The sequence below is a fragment of the Mauremys mutica genome, chromosome 6 (genome assembly GCF_020497125.1).
Source record: "Mauremys mutica isolate MM-2020 ecotype Southern chromosome 6, ASM2049712v1, whole genome shotgun sequence".
In the NCBI taxonomy this organism is placed as follows: domain Eukaryota; kingdom Metazoa; phylum Chordata; order Testudines; family Geoemydidae; genus Mauremys; species Mauremys mutica.
Window position 1 is genome coordinate 122,274,407 of NC_059077.1, and position 24,527 is coordinate 122,298,933.

The 24,527-nt window shown below is 46.7% G+C and overlaps 1 protein-coding gene across 1 annotated transcript in view; it reads left to right on the plus strand.

Annotated features, from left to right (window-relative positions):
• SLC49A3 (solute carrier family 49 member 3) overlaps positions 1 to 18,332 on the plus strand; it is a 28,264-nt gene extending 9,932 nt beyond the window's left edge. Inside the window, exons 2-10 of the mRNA XM_045021786.1 lie at positions 2,139 to 2,297; positions 3,199 to 3,418; positions 5,688 to 5,764; positions 5,871 to 6,008; positions 6,563 to 6,679; positions 8,104 to 8,256; positions 10,248 to 10,405; positions 12,217 to 12,329; positions 15,889 to 18,332. Of these exons, the coding sequence (XP_044877721.1) occupies positions 2,139 to 2,297; positions 3,199 to 3,418; positions 5,688 to 5,764; positions 5,871 to 6,008; positions 6,563 to 6,679; positions 8,104 to 8,256; positions 10,248 to 10,405; positions 12,217 to 12,329; positions 15,889 to 16,025 (1,272 nt within the window). The 3' untranslated portion in view covers positions 16,026 to 18,332. The remainder of the gene's footprint in view (positions 1 to 2,138; positions 2,298 to 3,198; positions 3,419 to 5,687; positions 5,765 to 5,870; positions 6,009 to 6,562; positions 6,680 to 8,103; positions 8,257 to 10,247; positions 10,406 to 12,216; positions 12,330 to 15,888) is intronic.
• The last annotated feature ends 6,195 nt before the right edge of the window (positions 18,333 to 24,527 follow it).

The following is a 24,527-nucleotide window of genomic DNA, read 5'->3' on the forward strand; positions in this document are numbered from 1 at the left end:
TGAGAAGGATGAAAGCAGCGGGGCTCTCAGAATGTTCAAACAATCCAGCCCCTTTAAAGCATCAAGCTGAGTGCTCAGATGAGGCACCCAAAGCTCATGGACCCTTCTGGAAGTGTTGGCTTTCACCTCTGTCCATTTCAATATGGAAATAACACTCCTTCTCTGACGGGGTGCTTGGGAAGGTCAGGTCCCGCACATCACCAGTGCTTAGGGGAATAGGCTACTCCGGTGCAGGAGGCAGGTGTAATGTGGCTTTTTTGCACTCGGTGTAAGGGAGGGCCAAGCTCCTGCTTTCCGCTGTGCTGAATGCTCCAGCGGGAATGCGTCCATGACTGCACTCACCAGCCAGTGTGCTGGGGAACCTCTCCCGGGGGGCTGGAAACTGGCTGAAGTTAGCTCTGACTGAGACTGCTCTTTGAGAATCCACCAAAGAAGGAAAACACTAATCTGTGCTCAAACCTGCTTATGAAATGTATCCGGAGCATATTGCACCGAAAGCTGAAGATGATCTTTAAGAGCTGCAATAGCTTCAATCAAATTAAATGTTGCAACCTCCCCCCCTCCCCCCCGCTGCAATTAACTGGACAAAAGCCTGAGATTTAGAGAGTTCTGTGTGTTTGTAATCTGTTTGGGGTCTTGGTCCTGGCTTATCTCAGGGGGCTGGACTTGATGACGCCTCAAGATCCCTTCCAGCCCGACATTTCTCTGATTCTGTGCAATCTCTAGCTAAAATAGGCTTTGAATTGAAATGTTCTGTGGGATGAATTCTCAGTGTTGACCAACTGGTCTTGAAAAACATTGACGCAAAGTCTACACAGGCATTCTGAAACTCAGACAATGCCCCACATCTTTCAGCGTGGTTGGATGCTTTCAGGGAAAAGTTGCCTGATATTGAAAGGTGCTGAGCACCTGATCGCAACAGGAATTCTGGGCACCCAGCAAAGCAGGCTGATGATCCAGGTGCCAAAAAGTCAGATTTAGGGGAAGAACTTCAGGCACCAAGTTTGGAGAAATAGATCAACGTGCCCTTAACATTTCCCTTCGTGGGAATGGAGGTGGAGATGGACTGACACGCAGGGTGTAACGAACCCCTTTATACTGATAGTTTGTAGTTACTCTTCAACTCCGAGCCTTCTCAAGTGGGTAAATATTTTAAACTGTAAGCTACCAGCTCTCTCACTAGCAGGGAAAACGCTGTGCGAGACAAGCTCTGCTCTGGCAGGATAAGACCTCCATTTAAACCAGTTGTTGACACTGATCTCATATGTGCAAATTATGTGAAAGAAAAAAAAAAGCTCTCTTTTTAGGGCTTTGTAGCGACATCCGTATTTAAATTCACAAGACGTTGTATTCTGAATGCAGACAAGCTGATGGGCTCAAAAGGCACAGCGTGAGCACTCCATTAGCCTAACTAATAAAACAGTATTCATATAAATTGCCTAACAAACTATGTTGTACCTACCCAAAGCATCTCTACTTTTGGCGATGTGTAGCTACACGCTGCAGTGGGAAAAAAAGCTGCATCCACACTGCGGTGTGTAGCTACAAGTGTTAGTAATAAGCTGTGGCAGGAGGAAGGCGGCAGGACACTACACGGTTAAAAATAGCAGTGTAGACAGGCAGGCAAGACTTGGGCAAGAAGAGAACCATATACACATATTTGCATACATACCCACGCCCTCCCGGTGTGGCTTTACTCACCTAAGGTGCGCCTTGCCGTCTACATTGCTACTTAAACCCCGCTGGGGATGATGGGGGTCCCACCCGAGTGCATATTCTACATGCCTCCAGAAGAAGCATGCAGCAGACACAGAGCTTTAGAAACCACTTCAAAGGGCATATTTTGACGCCATTTGGAAGGAAACGTTAAATCTCAAAATTGGGGAGATCCTGCCCCCCGCCACTGGGGAGTGGGCTAGGAGCCAAGAAAATGCTGATCACTGTGACCACAGCAGCAGCGGAGATTCTGGCCTTTGCACTGGACTAGCAGATGGATGGGGGCTGATTTCCAATGGGGGCGAAACTACACCACCGCCTGGTGTCCCTCCAAAGCACAGTCATGCAAGGATTGAATGGGGCAAAGCTCACGCTGGCCGACCGAGTGTTAACTCTTACCCGCTCTGTTCTGTTTTTGGCAGCTGTGGCTGACGTTTGCTCCAGTGGCTGACAAAACAGCAGCCTACTTCCACATCTCCATGGATACGATTAACTGGCTCTCTCTGGTGTACCTTCTCATATCTATCCCGTTTGGCCTGGTGGCAACCTGGATTCTCGACACCGTGGGACTCAAGTGTGCTGTAAGTTTGAGTGCGAAGCTGCATGAACTAACTAAAGTTGGGGCCATTGTGTATTTTTGTATAGGCAAGTGTAATCTTTGCTAACTAATACTCTGAATGTACGTAGCAGCCCGAGTCATGGCATTCTGACTAAACGTTGTGTGAGATAAATGTATTTAAAACTACCGGTATCCTTCCTACCTTGCAATGAATAGAATCTGGTCCAAGAGGAAATGAAGTGGGGAACAACAAGAAAAGAAAACACAAAGGAGAGTGGGAATGACTGTCTGCTACCTTCCCCTCTCTCTCTTTAGGGCCATTAATTTACATTTCTCCCTGAACTTCACTTGTTTGTATTTTCCACGAAGTCTTTCCTAATAACTTGAAACTTGATCAAGTTACCATGAAGCACTTAGAGAGGGTCTCTGCCCCATACCAAACAAACTTTAGTCAAACATTAACTTGATCAGAGTATTGAGACCAGATGCATTATGGAACCTGAATGTCTGACTTTATTTCAGTCGTCCAACTGGGATTGGTTTTGTTGCGCATTTACCAGTGTCTTTTGAGGCCAGACGCTTCCTAAATTAGCCAGGACTAAAATTGCTTGTCATGTGATAAAAGGTGGCTCCATGCTACCTGAGGCTCAGCAGACCTGAGTGCATCTTTCAACTTGTGCAAGCCCCAGTCAGTTGATGGCCCCGGTGAGACTATATGGAATGAAAGATTAAATAAAACGAGGGAGTATTTCTGATGGAACCACAATGCTGCCAGCACCTCTGCACATGTCTGAAGGGCAGGGAAGGGATTAGGAGCCTGGGACATGCCAGATTGGCCATCTAGAGTCATGCCACATCCTAGAACTTAATTCAGGCTGCAGCTAAGTCAGCAAGTGACTCCAGTCCCTCTTTACTTGTTGTAGGTGATACTTAGTGCCTGGCTGAACATGGTTGGAAGCGTCATCCGGACTTTCAGCGTCATCAGATTCCTGAGTCTGGGATCCCTGACCTACACATACCTGTTTATAGGACAGTGCCTCTGTGCTCTGGCTCAGCCACTTGTCATTTTTTCTCCAACAAAACTAGCGGCCCTGTGGTTCCCAGACCACCAGAGAGCTACGGCAAATATGATCTCTTCAATGTGTAAGTAACAGCTACAAACAAGCCGAGCTGGAGTGAGGTCACTCCATAGCAGAACCTGCCTGGGGTGTACGTGGCCTATGGAGCTGTATTATAGGACTGTGTTGGTCAGTTGATCACTAAAATCTTCACGTCAGCTATTCACACTCAATACTTCACAATTACAGCCCTTCCTGGGGATCTCTCAGCAACGTGTAAGTGAACTAAAGCTTCACAAAACCCCATGAAGTAGGCAGGTAACTCCACATTGCAGATGGAGACCAGGTCACATGACTTACTCATCACATGGAAAGTCTGGAGTAAAACCCCCACACCTCCCAGTCTCTTCCCTCTGCCTTAGCCACAAGACCGTTTTCCTCCTGCAAATCCTATGCAGGCTGCTAATAGCTCAGAATAGTCACCAAACCTTAACCCATCACTTGAACCCAGCTCAAGTCAGCAGGTGTCCAAATCACAACTGACTTGAGCGGCTAGCTGCTTTGGCAGTGTAAGGGCTTGTTTACACAGCAGCGCAGTCTGGATTACAGGGCTGTGAATTGCAGAGCACTCTGAAGTGGTGACCTCTAACTGCCCCATGTAGACCCTGCTGGTGTGAACAGGATCCTTCCACCTTGTAATTAATACACACTGGTCTTGTAAAGGAGGAAGATTAACTGCAGGAAAGGGAAAAGAAAAACCAAGAACACAGAAGAAAGGAAACCTGATAACTTAATTTTCTCCCTAAATTTGAATAGTTCGTTTCCGGTGTTAGAAAAGGCTGTGAACAGAAACTAGTTCATCATAAAACATTGCACCTAGAAACCATCCTTCGCTGTGGGTTTTTGCCATTTGCAGAGCTAGCTTCTCTCCCGGCACAGTATTGCTATTGACAGCTCTCTCCATTGCATGCAACAGCTAGTTAAAATCCCTAAAAATCAAACGCATCCCTGCTCTTCTTCTGTTGAAGAAATGTGCACTGGAAAGGTATGTGCTACAATTAATATTGACTACCTAGCTGATAAATGTCAACATTCCTTAAAATCTCCGAGCATCTTTAAAATGTGGGATATAATCTGTATAGTGTGTGACGAGTCCCTGTTATTTTTAATGGGATGTCACTTGGAAAGTTGCTTTGTGATGGCTTGAAAAATAAATGGTGGTGTCAGATCCAGGTATTGTTCATTACTGAGAAGTATGAGAGCAGAAAGTGCATCGTGCAAACACACTAGAATATGGTCCAAGATAACTTGCCCAACACCTGCTATTTCTGTTGGCTCCCCAGTGGCCCTAATTAATCAGTCTAAACAGAATCCTCTGCAGTCATGGGAAAAATTGAAACGGAATCAGAGGTAGCCTGGATTGTCTGGCTGAGCTGCAAGGTGCTTATAGAAGTCTACAAATTGTTCCAGTTTGCAATGAAAAACCCTCTCTGATCTGGTTCTTAAATCTGCTAGCTGTGTAGTCAGATAATTGCATTACAACAGTGAGATGAAAGTGCAAGCAGTGTAAAGTACTATTAGATGTTCAGTTAGTGGCAACGACCGCGGAGACATTATGCGGTAATACACCGGTACGTTTGAAAGTGGGTCAGCTAGTAATGAGGTATGTTGTATTTTACTTGAACTTGGCAAAGGATATGCGAGTCTGTGCTGCATAGCGTCTGGGCCTGTACTGGAACTGCAGGCAGACTGCAATTGGACTGACAACTAGAGTTGTTCCATCTTCATGTTTGTTCCTTCCGTAAGCCATTTACTGGGGCAACTTGGTGAGAAGGGATGAAGAACCACTCAAAGGCCAGGGCGGATGTGTTTTTACCATGCTTTGGGGGGAACAATTACGTCAAAAAGTGAAGGCGACACAAGAACAAATGGAGGTAAAGTGACCGGGAATACATTTAGGCTGGAAATTAGAAGGAGGTTTCTAACCATCAGAGGAGTGAGGTTCTGCAAGGCCCCAACTAGCTTGAAGAGGGAAAGCTTGACAAATTTATAAACAGGATGATAGGACGGGATTGCCTGCAGTAGCAGGGGACTGGACTTAATCCTGCCTAGTCTTATGTCCCTAGTGGAATTCCAGGTAAAATGTCCAGAAAAGGCTAATTTAAGTATTTTTGTGAGTTTTACCCTCCAGATGTAACCTCACAGAGGTCTTGTTCCTGATCTCCCTCCCCCACCAGCCATGGCTTCATTTAAGCTGAGGATGCTGTGAAATGGATGTCTCGTGACATTTTGGTAAATGTGTAACACGCTCTCAATTTGTATAGAAAAACATTGTCTTTTTTATTTCAATCCAGCTAATCCCTTGGGAATTCTTATCGCTAACTTGCTGTCCCCTGCACTTGTGTCTGAAGGAAAAGATATACCACTGATGGTAAGCGAAAGCGGATTCATTAGTATGCAGTGTCATTTGGGTTTATATATTCAGTAGCATTGGAGCCAGGCAAGCTGGTTGTGTGTCTTTGCTTTGGGTTTCGTAGCTTGGACTGTACGCCATCCCTGCAGTTACAGCCTGCATTCTAGCCACGGCTGGTGTTCACGACAAGGTCCCTCCAACTCCACCATCAGCAAGTGCCACTCATTCCACCTCGCAGCCATTTTTCACAGGCTTGAAAATGGTAAGTGTCTCATAGACTCAGAGACTTTAAGGTCAGAAGGAACCATTGTGGTCATCTAGTCTGACCTCCTGCACAACGCAGGCCACGGAACCTCCCCCACCCACTCCTGTAACAAACCCCTAACCTATGTCTGAGTTACTGAAGTCCTCAAATCGTGGTTTAAAGACCTCAAGCTGCAGAGAATCCTTCAGCAAGTGACCCGTGCCCCATGCTGCGGAGGAAGGCGAAAAACCTCCAGGGCCTCTGCCAATCTGCCCTGGAGGAAAATTCCTTCCCGACCCCAAATATGGCGATCAGCTGAACCCCGAGCACGTGTCATACAGTGCAGAGAGGTAAACCCCGGAATCCAACATAGCATCCTTGAGAGGTCACCAAGCCCAGTTCCCTACGCTGGGGCAGGACCAAGTGTACATACTGCCTGGCCTGCATGGTGTCATTGTCACCCTCAGCGATCCTGTTGTTGTGGGCAGGCCAGCAGGTGGGCGGGTGCTGAGATTTGCTGCCCAAGTAACTTGAACCTATTTTTTTTTAAACCTACATTCTGAACTTTGCAGCTTCTGAGAAATAAACCATACGTTATCCTGATGGTCTGTTTTGGAGCAGGGATTGGGATGTTCACCTGCTTTTCGGCTCTTCTGGAACAGATCCTGTGTGTGAGGGGGTATTCAAATGTAAGGCCTTTTTGCATCTTAAGCATTATTTGTTATACAATTGAAATGAACCCCCACTAATTACAGTGATCAAAACAAGATGAAGCCACTTGATGCGGTGCACTTGTCTACACTAGCTTATCAGTATTTGAGATTTGCTAACTAGCATACTAGTCTGGTACATTATCAGTCTTTCAATACGATACGTTATCTGACGTTTAATTCGTATCCTTGGCTGGGTCATCATTTGTGGATGAAGCTCTTCTCTTGCTGGATTTTACTTGGTAAAATAAAGGCTTTTAATTGATTGTATAGGAGTTAAATGCAGCCCCTTATGCACCTCTCCCAATGTGCAGATATAAGGCAAGGCTCAGACAGAGGTGAGAGGGAACTGGAAACTCAAAGCAAGGTGGACTGGGTTATTTCATTTGGCTAAGGCCGTATGTGTCCTTAGCCAAATGCACATAAGCAGAGGTGGTCACCTCTCGGCTACATTTATACTCTCCAATAAACATCTCCCCCAAGGCCCTCTCTTGTGGCACAGCCTTGCATTGGTCTCCAGCATCAGTGTGTGTGGCACGCAGTCTCCAACACAGCACGGTCACAGCAAAACTCATAAGCACTCCCTCCATTGCAGTAGGTGATCCCAGGGCAATGGGAGGAGGGTGTGAACTATGAATTCTTCTCCCTCAATTCCAGGCGTGTTCAAAGGGAAGTTCAGGAGGCTGTACATGGAAGGCCATACTGGGTCCTGCTGGCTAAGGCGGGCAGACGGAGAATAAACAATGGTGTTCTGCAGGGCTAGGCAAGTCACGACAAAGCACAAGAGGGATGAGATGAGGAAAATCCAAAGGGAGATAAGGTTGAGGAGCACACCAAACACACGGGTACCACGGCACGTGGTTCTCTGTATTCATGACACTTTGCCATTCAAGTCGCTGTCTATTAAAAACAGAGTAATAGCGAAAATGGGTTTTTGCCCTTTGAGGTACATGACCACCACTTAAAGAGGCTCCTACTACATTCACTTAGAAAGCAATGGTACACGGGGACTGCTTCAGAGTAACAGGTGTTTGCTCTGGGGGATATCAAGCTCCACTGTTCCATGTATGCCGCGTTAAAGTGACCAGCATAGATGCACTTACCCAGTCTGCTTTTACCTGCGTATGGTCTTACACCACTCCCGTCTCTTTGGGATCTGAACTCTTCCTCCGGACACCTTTTGGGACTGTCATCACCTGGGCCAGTTGCTTGCTATTCTAGATGTGTGTCCTGGGGAGGTTTTAAATATTGTGATGGCTACAATGGAAAAGCATGTTGAATAGACTATGGTGGCCTACCGCCTACTGTTCATAAACCTGTCCATGTGGTTAAATATCGGTAATGTCACAAACTCTCACCTCCTAATTCTAGTTGCTCAGATGCTCATTTCTCTTCCCCTGTAGTTCTTTGCAGGCCTGAATGGTGCATTGTTCACGGTGTTTGGGTTACTTGGCGCTTTCCTTCTGGGACTGTACGTTGACAAGACCAGACAATTTATAGAATCCACCAAGGTCTGTTTCTGCCTGACTGCGCTAGCCAGCATCGCATTTGCAGTCGTAAGTTCTGTGTCGCACTTCATCTGGTCTGCGAAGATGCAGCTGTCTGATAAAACATTCAGTAACTCCGCAAAAAGAACAGGAGTACTTGTGGCATCTTAGAGACTAACACATTTATTTGAGCCTAAGCTTTCGTGGGCTACAGCCCACTTCATCGAATGCATAGATTGGAACATATAGTTATGAGATATATATACACATACAGAGAACATGAAAAGGTGGGAGTTGCCCTACCAACTCTAAGAAGCTAATTAATTAAGATGAGCAATTATCAGCAGGAGAAAAAAAACTTTTGTAGTGATAATCAAGATGGCCCATTTCAGACAGTTTGATAAGAAGGTGTGAGGATACTTAACATGGGGAAATAGATTCAATGTGTGTAGTGGCTCAGCCATTCCCAGTCTCTATTCAAGCCTAAATTGATGGTATCTAGTTTGCATATTAATTCAAGCTCAGCAGTTTCTCGTTGGAGTCTGTTTTTGAAGCTTTTCTGTTGCAAGATTGTCACCTTTAAGTCTGTTACTTAGTGCCCAGAGGGGTTGAAGTGTTCTCCTACTGGTTTTTGAATGTTATGATTCCTGATGTCAGATTTGTGTCCATTTATTCTTTTGCATAGAAACTGTGACTTCAATCTGCTACTAGTATGAGGGTGTAGCTGAGTTAGTCTGTATCCACACAAACAACAGGGAATCCGGTGGCACCTTAAAGACTAAAAGATTTGCAAATTTGGGCTTGGGAGTGGCTCGCTCACTACAAAAGCAGCTTTGCCTCTCCTGGAATTGACACCTCCCCATCTATTATTGGGAGCAAACTACATCCACCCTGATCAAACTGGCCCTGTCAACACTGGTTCTCCACTTGTGAGGTAACTCCCTTCTCTTCATGTGTCATTATATAATCATAGAATATCAGGGTTGGAAGGGACCTCAGGAGGTATCTAGTCCAACCCCCTGCTCACAGCAGGACCAATCCCCAACTCCCTAGATGGCATCCTCAAGGATTGAACTCACACAACCCTGGGTTTAGCAGGCTAATGCTCAAACCACCGAGCTATCTCTCCCCCCCCGTAATGCCTGCATCTGTAATTTTCGCTCCATGCATCTGAAGAAGTGAGGGTTTTTTTACCCATGAAAGCCTATGCCCGAATAAATCTGTTAGGTGTCACCGGAATCCGCTACTAGGTCACTCTCACTGACGATGATGCTGTTTATGAGGTTTGGGGTTCTTTGTTACAGTATAACTTGGGGGATTGTTCCCCACGGATTGGGGCATTTCAATGAACACCATTTCCAGAATCTGCCACTAACTCACTGCACAACCTTGGAACAGTTGCCTCATCGTCTTCAATCTGGAGCAATGGGGTTAATTTATTTAATTCCCAGGAACGTTGTGAGCATTAACTAACATTGGGCCAGTGCCTTGGGAGCATAAAGCATTTGAATTGCTACATATCATTAAACACCTAATCCTGCCTGCTGGCTGTGACAGTGGCCAATACCAGGTGACCAAGGAAGGCAGGGAACTCCGTGTAATGCATCACATTGGGCGGCCTATCCCCCAGAGGCCAGGGTTAGGAGAAGTCATCTCCTGAACTCAGCTAGAGATCAGTTTAGGCCCTGGCACATGAGTCTTGATGACTTTTATCCCAAGTAGCTCACAAGACCATACATACAAAGATGATGGAAATGTTTGCCGGAGACAGCGAAGCCCTCCTATATAACCCCACTGTAAAGAGCAGGAAAGAGAGGCTCGGTGACTCGCCTGACTAGTACAAGATGTCTGTGGCCAAGCTGCATTAGACCCCAGATCTCTCAGTTCATGCAAATAGGTCACATTTGAGAGCTTTAGAGAAGATGGGGAGTCCTCCAGCTGCAATGGTAAATACCGCGGACTTCATAGTGGTGACTGCCTGACGTTGACTCGAAGCACCCCGCAGACTTGCCAGGCTGCTGTGCTGATGTAATGCCCGGTCACACTCTCTCTCGCCGCAGATGTCTCGGTTCAGGAATCAGGCCGTTCCGCTGGCTCTGATCAGCTCGCTGTTTGGGTTCTTTGGATTTTCTATCTACCCTGTTGCTATGGAGCTAGCGGTAGAATGCTCGTTCCCGGTGGGAGAGGGAACATCCACAGGCCTCATTTTTGTTTCAAGGTAAGTCACCAAGTCAGACTCAGCTGGGAATGTAGCTCAGCCGGGGACAGCAGCGTCTTGCAGATAAAGAACAGCAGAGCGCTGTGTTTCTTCTAGCTCCGTAACCTACGGCAATTAGTGACGTCCGTGCTGGTAGCAGCCAGCTGTCAGTGCGTGGTCTGAGGGGGAAGGTAAAAGGATAACAGCCGCCCTGTGAATGCTGGGTGATGCTGTGCAGCTGGTTCATTGCCACTGGCAGCGATCGTTTTATGTTGTTATTCAAAGGAGTTGCTGCAAAAGAAAACTAGCGAGACGTAAAGAGAGCTGTGGGATTGGTGTATGGGAGGGGACCAAGAGAAAGTCAAATGGGAGCTCAGGATCCGTCCCGCTCTGTGTGACATTGGGAGACAGCCTCTCTTAACAGCTAGCTTTGAAACAAGTAGAGACCATGCTGCCCCATGCTTCAGGTCCCAGCCACTGGATCATGTTACACCTCTCTCCGTCTAGCAGAGGAAGGCCTAACACGACCCAATGGCTGGAAGTGGAAGCTAGACAAATTCAGACTGGAAATATGTCCTACATTTGTAACTGTTTGGAACATTTTACTCAGGGTTGTGGTAGATTCTCCATCACTGACCCTTTTAAAATCAGGATTGTATGTCCTTCTACAAAAATCTGCTCTAGGAATTATTTGGGGGAAGTTCCCTGGCCTGTCATGCAGGAGGTCAGACTAGACAACCACTTCTGGCCTTGAAATCTATGGAGCTATGAAAATCTAGCAAAAAGAACAGAAGGTCCCTAAGCAGTGGGCAGAACTTCAAGGTGAAGCATAGACGACGTTGCATACTGCTCTCCCACTGGCCCAGATTTGGTCCAAATGCTCCTCTGGGACAGACAGAAGTATGGTAGCATCCGTCGCAGGTCCATCACGCTTGGTCTTCCACTGGCTTAGGTACCTGTTTGCTCAGCTAATGGGATTAGAACACTTCCTTCTACAGTCGTCTGGCTGTGCCTTGGGCAAGGTGCTTTAGAGATAGGTTCTCCTTTAACGGGGTGCAGTAGTGCTGAATTTACAATGGCGATTCTGACATTACTGCTCTGTGTTCTAACCAGGGGTGCACTGGCCCATAGGCCAGGAGAAAGATTCAGGAAAACAATAAACACAGGGCACCCTACAGAGTCTAAAGCAGGGATTACCAGACCTTGTCACAATCGGCTTCTCTGTTTGATTGGTCGTGTGGTTTGTTATGGCCCCACTCCAAGATAAGCAGGGTGGGAGCAAGGTTTTTTCTGCTAACTGGAGCAGTGAGGAAGAGAATTTTAAGCCTCTACCACTGGCCAAGCCATCACTCTTAACAGTCCAAAAGGATGTGGTTTGACAGGAGGTGTGGTGGTAGCCGTAGCATCCTGTTATTCATACTCTGGTGCACATCTCTGGGATGCAATCCTCCCCACACTAGAAACACTGCCATTCGCATAGGCTTGTGTGCTTGGTTAAGTGCTCGTGGTCTCTGCCTGTTGTACATCTGTGTATACAATTTTCAAAAGTGCTATATTACTGGATTGTATTCTTGTTACTTGTATTCTTGTCTACACACGAAACAAAGGCTTAACCTAGTAACTGCCTTTGGGTAGTGTATCTACATCATACAAGACAAGAGGATAAAAGGCCCTTGGAGAATTAATCGTAACTGTCCCCATCCCCACTTGCAGATGAGAGGCTAGCTGTGCAAGGAGAGACTCCATCTGTCCGAGGGGTGGCCCTGGTTTGGCTATAGGACTGATGAATCAAAACTAGGAGATTAGCTCAATGATGGTTTCTCTCTGTGCAGTCAGATCCAAGGAGTGATCTTAATGCTGCTATTGCAAGCCCTCACGGTGCAGATTTCCGCGGCTCCATTCTCCACCTGTGACATTGAGGAAGGTGGAGCATTAGACTGGACAGGTAAGTGCCCCCTTTTCTTAAAACGTATTGATGTGTATAACTGAGGGGTGTCCTACCCGATCCCCAGGCCGTCTATGACCAGAGTTCTTTACTGTGCCACGGAACGGATTCCTGATGGAATATGCTTCATCCCTTGGGCCGATGCCGTGCTGGCCGACTGGGAGCCAGCAGCTATTCCTCACACCCCAGCTGTTGGTGCTTTCCCTGCTGTCATTGCTATGAGAGCACTTTATGGGTGGGAGGGTGGAATGAAAAGCCACCTTGGATGCCAATAATGCTGCTAAATAATCCAACTTCCACCCACCCTGGAGAAGCCTGATCCCTTTTTAGAGCTTAATGTAACTGACTTGCAGTGTGTGCATGTCTCCAAACATTGCATGTTTCACGGGGTCTCCAGCAGAACTATGCAGTTGCACGACTTGACAAAGCAGCAAGACCAGGCACTACAAAACCGGGCAGTACGACACAGCCATAACATGGTAGAGTCGGGGGGACAGCAATGGAGACAACACTGGGGATACTGTGAGCAATGCAATGCATGCCTAGAGTTCAGTCCCCGAGTGCAAATGAAGGCAGCTAAATACATAGCTTGACTGCCAAATGGCTGAGGATCCCCTGTTCCCACTGACTTCTTTGAACTAGAAACCTTCAATACAGTTGATAGGGTCCTGTGCTCCAGCAAGTGAATCATAGAATCATAGACTCTCAGGGTTGGAAGGGACCTCAGGAGGTCATCTAGTCCAACCCCCTGCTCAAAGCAGGACCAAACCCAACTAAATCATCCCAGCCAGGGCTTTGTCAAGCCTGACCTTAAAAACCTCTAAGGAAGGAGATTCCACTACCTCCCTAGGTAACCCATTCCAGTTCTTCACCACCCTACTAGTGAAAAAGTTTTTCCTAATATCCAGCCTAAACCTCCCCCTCTGCAACTTGAGACCATTACTCCTTGTTCTATCATCTTCTACCACTGAGAACAGTCTAGATCCATCCTCTTTGGAACCCCCTTTCAGATAGTTGAAAGCAGCTATCAAATCCCCCCTCATTCTTCTCTTCTGCAGGCTAAACAATCCCAGTTCCCTCAGCCTTCCTCATAAGTCATGTGCTCCAGCCCCCTAATCATTTTTGTTGCCCTCCGCTGGATTCTCTCCAATTTATCCACATCCTTCTTGTAGTGTGGGGCCCAAAACTGGACACAGTACTCCAAATGAGGCCTCACCAGTGCTGAGTAGAGGGGAATGATCACATCCCTCGATCTGCTGGAAATGCCCCTACTTATACAACCCAAAATGCCATTAGCCTTCTTGGCAACAAGGGCACACTGTTGACTCATATTCAGCTTTTCGTCCACCGTAACCCCTAGGTCCTTTTCTGCAGAACTGCTGCCCAGCCATTCGGTCCCTAGTCTGTAGCAGTGCATGGGATTCTTCCGTCCTAAGTGCAGGACTCTGCACTTGTCCTTGTTGAACCTCATCATATTTCTTTTGGCCCAATCCTCTAATGTGTCTAGGTCCCTCTGTATCCTATCCCTACCCTCCAGCATATCAACCACTCCTCCCAGTTTAGTGTCATCTGCAAACTTGCTAAGGGTGCAGTCCACACCATCCTCCAGATCGTTAATGAAGATATTGAATAAAACCGGCCCCAACACCGACCCTTGGGGCACTCCACTTGATACCGGCTGCCAACTAGACATGGAACCATTGATCACTACCCGTTGAGCCCGACCATCTAGCCAGTTTTCTATCCACCTTACCGTCCATTCATCCAGCCCATACTTCTTTAACTTGCTGGCAAGAATACTGTGGGAGACTGTATCAAAAGTGTGATCATGTAATTAGATTATCATAATGCATTCACACAAGGGGCAGAATCAAGGTTGCACAGGCAACCTTGATTCTGGCATTTCCTAATTTTTTTAGTGCTTTAAATGCACCCTAATCAACTCCTTATAAGTTTTGCTAATGCAATTTCCTAATTTATTTTTAAAAAGTAAACATTCTAGGAAGTGTAGCAGTTTTGCATCCCTGCCCATCCTGGCTAACAGCCATTGATGGACCTGTCCTCCATGAACTTATCTAGTTTTTTTTTGAACCCTGCTATAGTCTTGGCCTTCACAACATCCTCTGGCACAGAGTTCCACAAACTGACTGTGCGTTGTGTGAAGAAATACTTCCCTTTTGTTTGTCTGAAACCTGCTGCCTAGTAATTTCATTGGGTGACCCCTAGTTTTCGTGTTATGAGAAGGGGAAATAACACTTCCTTATTTACTTTCTCCACACCAGTCATGATTGTAACACACACTAACATCCCCATCAGGAGGGTAATTAACCACTGGAATAACTTACTGAGGGTCATGGTGGATTCTCTCTCACTGGCAATTTTTGAATCAAGATGGGATGTTTTTCTAAAAGCTCCACTCGAGTAGCTTCATTATTTTGTGGAAGTTCTATGGCAGCAAGAAGTCAGACTAGCCAATCACAGGGGTCTCTTGAATCTGTGAGCAGGGTTGGACCCCACAATCTTCAGCACAAAATTCTGCTGCTGGAACTACCAAACATATTGCCTTAGCAGGTAACAGAAGAAAGCAGTTATCCTAAGGAGAGAGGAAGTGGGGTTACCGGCACCAAGTGCTGGTGGTGGTCGGAAGAATCATACCCCAGCCTGGTTGTCCACCCCTACCCCCACAAACAGTACAGGAGATGACTAGCACCTTCCCCATGTGATGCTTCCAGAGCAAGGCATGAGATGAGGGAGGCATATGCTAGGTCTACATCTTAACTCCCCATCTTAAAAGTTATGCATTTCCAAATGGAGGGGAATTAGGCATTGATATTGCCAGATTTCACAATCAAAACATCGAGGCTTTGGAGAAAGTTGTTCCAATGGTTAATTACCCTCACGATGGGGATGTTACACACAGCATGGAATGTTTTACTTCTTAAAAATAAACTAGGAAATTACCTTTAAAAGCCAGTTATAAGAACAGGGAACTGTTTAGGATCCAATCAGAGGTTTTAAAGTCATCTGAAATGTGGCTATTGTATTTTGAACGTTTTCCAGGCTTTCCCCATTGTAAAATATGCTCTGCGCACCTTGTGGAAAGGCAGTTCTATTGGAAGGCTCCCACATAGTTACAGAACCTATATACTGGAGGTATAATTATGACGACCCAAATTAGAAGGGAGAGCACCTTAATATGGTGTATTATATGCCAACATCCAGAAGAATCGCAAAGCACTGTATTGTGTGCACATGGATGACTCACCCACTACTGACATGCAGCTGTCTCTGGGGTGGAAGGCACAAACCTTTCTGTATCAACAGTGTTGACAGGGGAGGTGAAGACTTTCTGAAAATGGGAGGGAGAATCTTACCCACTTGTAAATTTGAGCAAGATATGGGACTTAGCATTCCTATACTGTTAGTGTCATAGGATTTTAGATGATGTTGTTGAGGACTTGATTCTGCATCTCTTCTGGAAAATCACCATCTAGATCTAGAGCAGAAAGAGTTTGAAGTGGGCATTCACTTTCTAACGTGGTTATTTCTTTGTATACAGTTTCCACGCTGGTGATGGCTGGAGCGTGCAGTGTTGTAGCCTGTTTCTATGTTATCTTCTTCCACACCGACTACAAGAGACTCCATGCCGAAGCATCGAATGCCACCTCAATCAACAAAACTGGAACTGAAGCCTAAAATGTCTTATTTACAACTGTACACTAGCATGCTGGGGAAAACGGAGTAATCTCTATGGGAAATGGCCAGCCACATCTGTGCATTCAGCTGCCACGCTGTGGCCCTGAGCCTGGTATGGATCTTACAGGTGCTACCAGAATACAAGTGCTACTCCAGGTTTGACGACAGAGGGGCTGGAACATCGTCTGCCCTGGCGGTTCTCCACCAGAGCCCGAGCTGGACTTTAGGACAAGATTCAAGGGAGGGATATTTGTGCTATTTGGATCTTGCTAAAGTGATTAAAAGAACCAAAGATGGATTGGACACCTACAGAGATAAGAATATTCAGTTGCAACAGTAATGCTGAAGTATTGCAATGGAGATAAACCTCATCTTTCAGGAGTTAAGGTCATTTTTTAAGTACTAAAGGTTGGGGTCCCCGCATCTTCCTCAGAGGTATCTGGTGCTGGCCACTGCTAGAGACAGAACGCTGGCCTCGAAGGACCATGGTTCTGATCAGTATGGCAATTCTGATGGCGAGGGGTGACCTTTCATCAAGCGATGGGGGTGGTAAAAACTGGGCAGGTGGGCTTTATCTTTGTTCAGTGTTCTGCAAGCTCCCATGGTGAGCACAGCACACGCTTCTAAAATCACCTGCAGCATCTTTACCTGGAGACATGCGAGGGGAAGCCCTGATATTTAAGCACCAAATGTGAAGGAGAATTGACACACACATTCCCCCCGAAGGAGAGATTAAGAGCCAGCGCAGGTTACAAGACTGGGTTTTATAACACCCTCCCTCCACCCGCTCCCCTGCCATACGGGTAGCGATGCAGAATTCACTTCTAGCCTGTTGCTACTTCTGCCTTAACACAAACCCTTGACCCATTTCTAACAGTTACAATTTAATAAGCAAAGGAACCCGCTGACCCTGGAGCAGGCCTGTGCTCACTGCCCAGGGGAGGGTGAGGTTAAAGGGGAGGCACAAGCACTGTTGGGAAGCAACATGGCAGGAAAAGGATGATTTAGCTCCTTCCCGCAGCAGGTTCTGCCCATGGCAAACCCAAAAACCCCAGGCAGGGGCAAAGGTCAATCCTCAGTGGGAACCTGCTTGAGGCCAGTAATTGTAACACAGGGGGCGATGCACCCCTCGGGGGTCGAGACTAATGCACAGTGTCCCGGGCTAGTGCAGGGAGGTGTAATTAAACACCCCCACCCCCGTGGGAAACTGACATTTCCAGCATGGGGTTCAGTCCAATTTGAAACAAGACTTACAATTTTCAGCCTTTCCAGGGAAGAGGAAATTCCTAGGAATTTTTGTTGCGGGACTAGGGACAGGAGGTGTTTCCAAGAGGAAATATGCTCCTCGGGCCTGGTCAGCTGCTGAGTGAAATTAACATGATTGACGTCAGTTTTGCAGCTGCCCACCATCAACCAGCAGCTGTGAAATCATGTCAGTTTTACTCAACAGCTGCCTGGCTTTGCAGGGTCTGCACTTCTGGGGCCTCCTGAGCTGGGGCCGCAGGGCTCCCAGCTCCAGGGAGGAAGCTTGGAAGCCTCACAAGCCCAAGCTCAGGCGTGGGTCTCGGGGCCACCCAGCTCCCAGCCCCGCAGCAGTCCCCAACTCTGGTGCAGCCTTGGAGCTGCAGACCCTGGAAGCCCTGGCTGTCGAGCAGCCTGCCAGGTGGGCTGGCAGGGAACCGGGGAGGTTTCATTCCAAACTGCCACCTGTGGTTTGATGAACATTAACTGAACCTGCCACGTGTCTGTGAAACATTTTGGGTTAGACAAATGAGCATTTCCAACCCTGTTCTGGCGGACAATTCCTGACCAGTTCTACCGAGTCCACACGGAGCTGTCCAAGGGACACCAATGGCGCCATCCCTGCCCCCTGCCATCTCTCCGTTGTAGCTTTCTACAGCCCAGGCACTATTTGCACTTTGGAAACTGCTAAGAAGTGGTTGGGAAAACTTTCACTTGCCGTAAAACTGAAGTCTCTGGGGAACGAGCTATGCGGTGTGTTGGCTGTAACACAAACACACGTTAGAACAGAGGCAGGACCATTTCAGATTCCTTCTAGGAGGCAGCAGGGGTATCTTAAAGTGACGTTTGGGTTGTCTCCCAAGAGCCATGCACAGATGTTCTCATACCTGCACAGAAAGGGGGCCTGCTGCTTTAAGACCCCGTCTTGCTCTCCCCACAACCAGGAGAGGTGAGGCCTCAACTGGAGTATTGTGTCCAATTCTGGGCACCGCACTTCAAGAAAGATGTGGAGAAATTGGACAGGGTCCAGAGAAGAGCAACAAGAATGATTAAAGGTCTAGAGAACATGCCCTATGAAGGAAGGCTGAAAGAATTGGGTTTGTTTAGTTTGGAAAAGAGAAGACTGAGAGGGGACATGATAGCAGTTTTCAGGTATCTAAAAGGGTGTCGTCAGGAGGAGGGAGAAAACTTGTTCATCTTAGCCTCTAAGGATAGAACAAGAAGCAATGGGCTTAAACTGCAGCAAGGGAGGTTTAGGTTGGACATTAGGAAAAAGTTCCTAACTGTCAGGGTGGTTAAACACTGGAATAAATTGCCTAGGGAGATTGTGGAATCTCCATCTCTGGAGATATTTAAGAGCAGGTTAGATACATGTCTATCAGGGACGGTCTAGATCTAGACAGTATTTGGTCCTGCCATGAGGGCAGGGGACTGGACTTGATGACCTCTCGAGGTCCCTTCCAGCCCTAGAATCTATGAATCCTCAGTGTAGAAATGATGGGCGGGCGCAGAGGATTAGCTTCAAGCAGCATTAACTCCCTGCATGGTCCTCATTAACTGTAAGGAAGCAGCCAAAGGGGACCCCAGTCAAAAGCAACCAGGCGACTGCTGGATCCACACTGCCAGGACGTGGGAGGAGGGCTCCAGAGAAGCCAGGAGTCATCTGTGATTTATAAACTAAATGACTGTAATGACGGCGGTGGACAGAAAATGGATTCCTACTTCTCTGCAGTGAACAGCAAGCAAAATGGTTGGTATCCAAGATACCTCCGCAGCAACTCTGCACTGCAGTTCTTTGGCAAGGAGTTACAAATGAAGTTGAACTGTCCAAGTCGGGATACTTGTTCCCACGTACGGTCTTTCAGTGCTAACGTGCCATCTGCGATGGTGCTTGTAGAAAACTACTGCATAAAGTGCTGTAAATGACACTTGCAACTATTAGGATCAGTTTGTCCTGCTCTCCAGTCCACTTACAGGAAAAAGGGACTTGATGTCCTTCAGGACTTAGTTTTAGCACTGCAGATTGTATACAGCCCTTTCTCCTATTGGAGGGAGCTAATTGTTCAAAAGCATGAATTATTTCACTCTCGATACACTGCAAACTCATTCTTTCTTCCTGCCTTCCTGAATTTAAGGCATGTGCTGTCAAGAGAAATCTTACTTCATCTGCAGTTGAGTTCCTTCCTGGTGGGCTACAGTCTGTGTGAGTGAGGGTCAAACTTCAGGCAGTCCAGTGTAGTTGTGTGTGTGAACTGATCAAGCCTGAGATTCATCTGACACTCGTTGAGGACCAGGAGCACTGGTCACCGTCACAATCTCTCTTACTAGTTGATCACCATTTGTTAGTTTGTACAGCTACCCATTAGGCTCTGTCTACACTGCAGATCTTACAGCAGCACAACTCTGCCGCTCTATGCCAGCAGGACCCACCTCTCCTGCTGGCATAATTAAACCACCCCCAATGAGTGGTGGTAGCTATGTTGGCGGGAGACGCTCTCGCAGTGAAATACCACTGTCCACATCAGTGCTTTTGTTGATGAAACTTATGTCCATCAGGGAGGTGTTTTTTCACAACCCCGAGTGGCAAAAACGTTGCCAACAAAAGTGCTAACCTAGACAAAGCCTTACATTTCCATTGGACTCTAAAATTCACAGAACAAAAGTGAGGAATTGGCTAAAGTAGAGGCTGAAGCGGATACCAGATTAAGATTCAAGGAAATAAATTTAAAGTGCTTCAGAAGAACAGACCATGAAGTTATCTGACAAGCAGACTTTAGTTTGTCAACTCTGCAACTGTGACACTAAATGCCTAATAAAGTATGACTGAAACTTGTCAGCCATTCCTCAATCCTGATCAAAATGCTCTTGGTACACGATTGTTTTGTATCTCTGCAATTTAACAAATGGTGCTTTTTAAAAATGACAACTTTGGCACCACTTATATGTATTTTATACATGTGAGGGTGCACAAAATGAACTAATCAGTTACACTAGAGACGTATGATGAGTATAGTGTGCAAAACATGCATTTCAGGCTGTCTCTCTCAAATGCCTTGAACGGTTGGTGGCAAATTAATCCCAGGTAGACACCTGACTTCAACTGGTTGAGGCAGTGGGGAGAAATGCAGTGCTAGCCGGTGTATCCAGAATCAGCCGTCACACTGCGGCCTGCGGGCCTGCATTAGACTGAGCCAGAAAGCGTCAGCTTGATTTCCGTGGGGCGTTTTATAGAAGAATAGCAAGAGCAGACAGGAGGCTTTTGCACTTTCTAACTACCCGACGTGAAAGTCTGACCCAAGCCAACCAAGGATGCATTTGGCCCGTTTAAACGATACGTGTGAACATTCTAAATGTGGGACAGGGCCATGGTGTTGGTCACGTGATTGTTTTTCCGGACATCACAACTGTCTGTTAGCAGGATGTTAGTGCAAACCTAAGCCATCAGCCCCCATAGCTTCCTAGGGAGCACACCCTGCCGAAAGAACTACTGAAGGGTGGCCATTTATTTGTAAAACAGTGGCAGGCCTGAGGACCTGCAGCTGGGCCTGGGATCAGGTAACCAGCTGAAAGACCTAATTGGCCAGATCACTGGATTGGTTGAGCAGCATTGCCCCGACTGCTCTTAAGTCCAGCAGTAGCACTTGGCCAGTGGTTGCCCAATGCTGTGATTGCTCCTTTCCCTGCCTTCTTCCCAGCCTTGCTTCAGTCCGCTTGATCTCTGCTTTGTTTCTGACTCTGGGTTCCTGACACCGGCTCTGACTCTTTGATCTCGATTCCAACTCCGACCACTAGGATGGGTTGCTGTTGCTCTAACCATTAGGCTTGATTGCCCATACCCCAGTCTGTGGCACAAAGCCTGGCACAAGTCCCTTCAATTCATACACTCTGAGTATCAGAGGGGTAGCCGTGTTAGTCTGTATCTGTAAAAGCGGCAAAGATTTCTGTGGCACCTTAGTATAGACTAACAAATGTATTGGAGCATGAGCTTTCGTGGGTGAATACCCACTTTGTCAGATGCATGATATGCATCCGACAAAGTGGGTATTCACCCACAAAAGCTCATGCTCCAATACATTTGTTAGTCTATAAGGTGCCACAGAAATCTTTGCCACTCTATGAGTAGTAGTTCCTAGTCAACAAGAACTGCCTTTTCCCTGTTGTTATCTACTTACCTATTGCTCCGAACATAACGTTTTGGGGATCATCCTGGCCAGTGAGAGATTCTGTCACCATCTTGGATGTCTTAAAGCCGTGCTGCTGTGGTTCAGTGCTCCAACACCAGTACCCACCCTGCAAGCAGGAGGTCCCACCCTGACTTCCACCAGCCTTGTTACTTCTTGCAGGGTGAGCTGAACAATCCCTTCTAGCCCCAAGTGCCCCCAAATCTGGCTCCCCGTGTTCCTCACTACCAGACACTCTGACTTTTCCCTCTGGTTCGTCACCGCCAAAGGCGTGAAACCCATCCCAGGTTAGCAGTTCACCTTGGTGCACTCCAGTTTGCACAACAGAGGAGCTGCTTGAGGTGCATATGAACAAAACAAAATCATTGATTCAAAGATGAAACAAAAAGGAAAAGCAAACACAGGTGAGGTGCACAGAAAATAAACAAAGACGAGCTCAGGCTTTACACTTCCCCATTAGCTAAATTCCCTCGTCTAATACAAGTGACCTATTGCCTCTGGACAGGTTGTTCCCAGCGTGCTCATTTCACAGAGAGCACCCCACTGAGATGCTGGCCCTCAGTTTCTGGATACCCTTCAAATCCCTTCCCCGTTAAGAGGGTTTTTTCCCCTTTTTCTCAGACTCTGGCAATTCATGGTTACACAGAGCAGGGTGTTTCCCATACAGGGGGATTGTTTTCCGGTTCAAATTGTTTCAATGGTTGCCAATTAACTGTGATGTCCTGGCTGGACAATGTTAGATGCTAGGGAAACACCTCTGCCTGATTGTCTCCCCCGCTGCTGTGAGGGGATGGTGCAGTTGCACTGTAGTTACAATGACAATGCTCTTCACACACATCCCTGCACACCCAGAACCTGTGTACACACATCTCCTAATGACCAGCAAATTCAGGACATTACAAGCTTTCATAACAAACCTTGACATATTTTGATACTCAGTAGCATTGTCTACAAATTCACAGCCATGAAAAATGCATCACGGACCATGAAACCTGGTCTTCCCCTGTGAAATCTGGTCTTTTGTGTGCTTTTACTCTATACTATACAGATTTCATGGGGGAGACCAGCCTCTCTCAAATTGGGGGTCCTGACCCAAAAGGGAGTTGCAGGGGGGGGTCACAAGGTTATTTTAGGGGGTTGCGGTATTGCCACTCTTACTTCTGTGCTGCTTTCAGAGCTGGGTGGCCAGAGAGCGACGGTGATTGGCTGGGCGCCCAGCTCTGAAGGCAGTGCCCCACCAGCAGCAGCGCAGAAGTAAGGGTGGCAATACCAAACCATGCCATCCTTAATTCTGCGCTGCTGCCTTCAGAGCTGGGCGGCCGGAGAGTGGTGGCTGCCGACTGAGGGCCCAGCTCTGCAGGAAGCAGTGCTGAAGTAAGGGTGGCAATACCAGACCATGCCATCCTTACTGCTGTGCTGCTGCTGGTGGCGGCTCTGCCTTCAGAGCCGGGCTCCCGGCCAGCAGCTGCCGCTCTCCAGCTGCCAGGTTCTGAAGGCAGCGCTACCACCAGCAGCAGCAGAGAAGTAAGGGTAGCAGTACCACAACCACCCCCTACAATAACCTTGCGACCCACCCCCAACAACTCCTTTATGGATCAGGACCCCTACAATTACAACACCGTGACATTTCAGATTTAAATGGCTGAAAACATGAAATTTACGATTTTTAAAATCCTACGAGCATGAAAATGACCAAAATGGGACCATGAATTTGGTAGGGCCCTAGTCATGAGGAAGTATCTATAGAAAATATTGTCAATCCAAGGGTGGGCCCTTGTCATTTTGAAGTGCAAGACCTTTAAAGCAATGAAGGATTTACATGTCACCAAATCAAACGTGGTAGAACCGTGGAAACGTTTAAAATTGAAAAATCCACAGCAGCAGCATCACAAGTACTGCAAGCTATAATTGTGTGAAGAATCTATATATTGGGGTATTGTGCTCATTAAGTCTGAAGGCAAGAGGGCGGCAATCCTAAACGGCCAAATAAACTAGACAGCAAAGTCCATCAATATGTTCTAAGTGATAAATATTTTATCTTGCAAATAAATCAAATAAATAGCCAAATAGCCAAAAACAAAGCCATATGCAACTACAGTAATGCTGTCATGATATTCTCTCCCTCCACCCGCAACCTTAGTTCTCCCACTTGAGAGTCCTTTGTCAAAGGTTTAAGATTTTAAAACTGACTTAAACTTCTACAACCACCAATGATCTCACTGACATTCAGATTCAATGAGGCTCTGGACACACGTTATCTTACGCGCAAAAAATATGATCAAAGCTGGGGATACACCATAATATGCATATAAAAACGCCTTCCAAAAAGAAGCATCACTTAATCTTGTCTCAACAAAAGGGATGAGTTTGAAAATACTGTACAAGATTTTTCAAGTTGAGTGTAAATACCTAAAGCAACTGTGTGAACTGAACTTTGAAAATCTGGACCATTGTTAAAATTATCCACAAGGGAAAAGCACAAGGTTAAAAAAAACCCCAAAATACCATCAAGTGTGCCAACAAATAAAGAGAAAAGCAGCTAAACATTTTTAAGAAGCTGGCGCAAGAGATATGGTGTAGGATAAAATACAACAAAACAGCAATGTCTAAGTTGCAGAGAAAAAATGGAAACTAGCTAAATACTCAGGTGATCAACTATCAAACACCATGATCTGCAATACAGAAAAGAGAGCAATTCTTTTTCAGAAATTCAGGAAAGAAGCCAATAGCGCAGCATCAGAAAAACAGTAGCCATAACGATGGCACATTAGGTAAGTTCATGGAGGATAGGTCCCCATTAATGGCTTTTAGCCAGAAGCTGAGAGTGAACGACAGGGGATGGATTGCTCAATATTTGCCTGTTCTGTTCATTCCCTCTGAAGCACCTGGCACTGGCCACTGTTGGTAGGCAGGACACTAGGCTAGATGGACCATTGATCTGACCCTCTATGGCCGTTCTCATGTTATGTTGAGCACTAGGTATTCTTGGACACTTGAACTGTCAAATGCTCGATCAAGCAGCGTCTGGAGAATGAGTGAAACAAAGCAAGTTTGTTTGCTCTTCGCAGAAACACCTTTC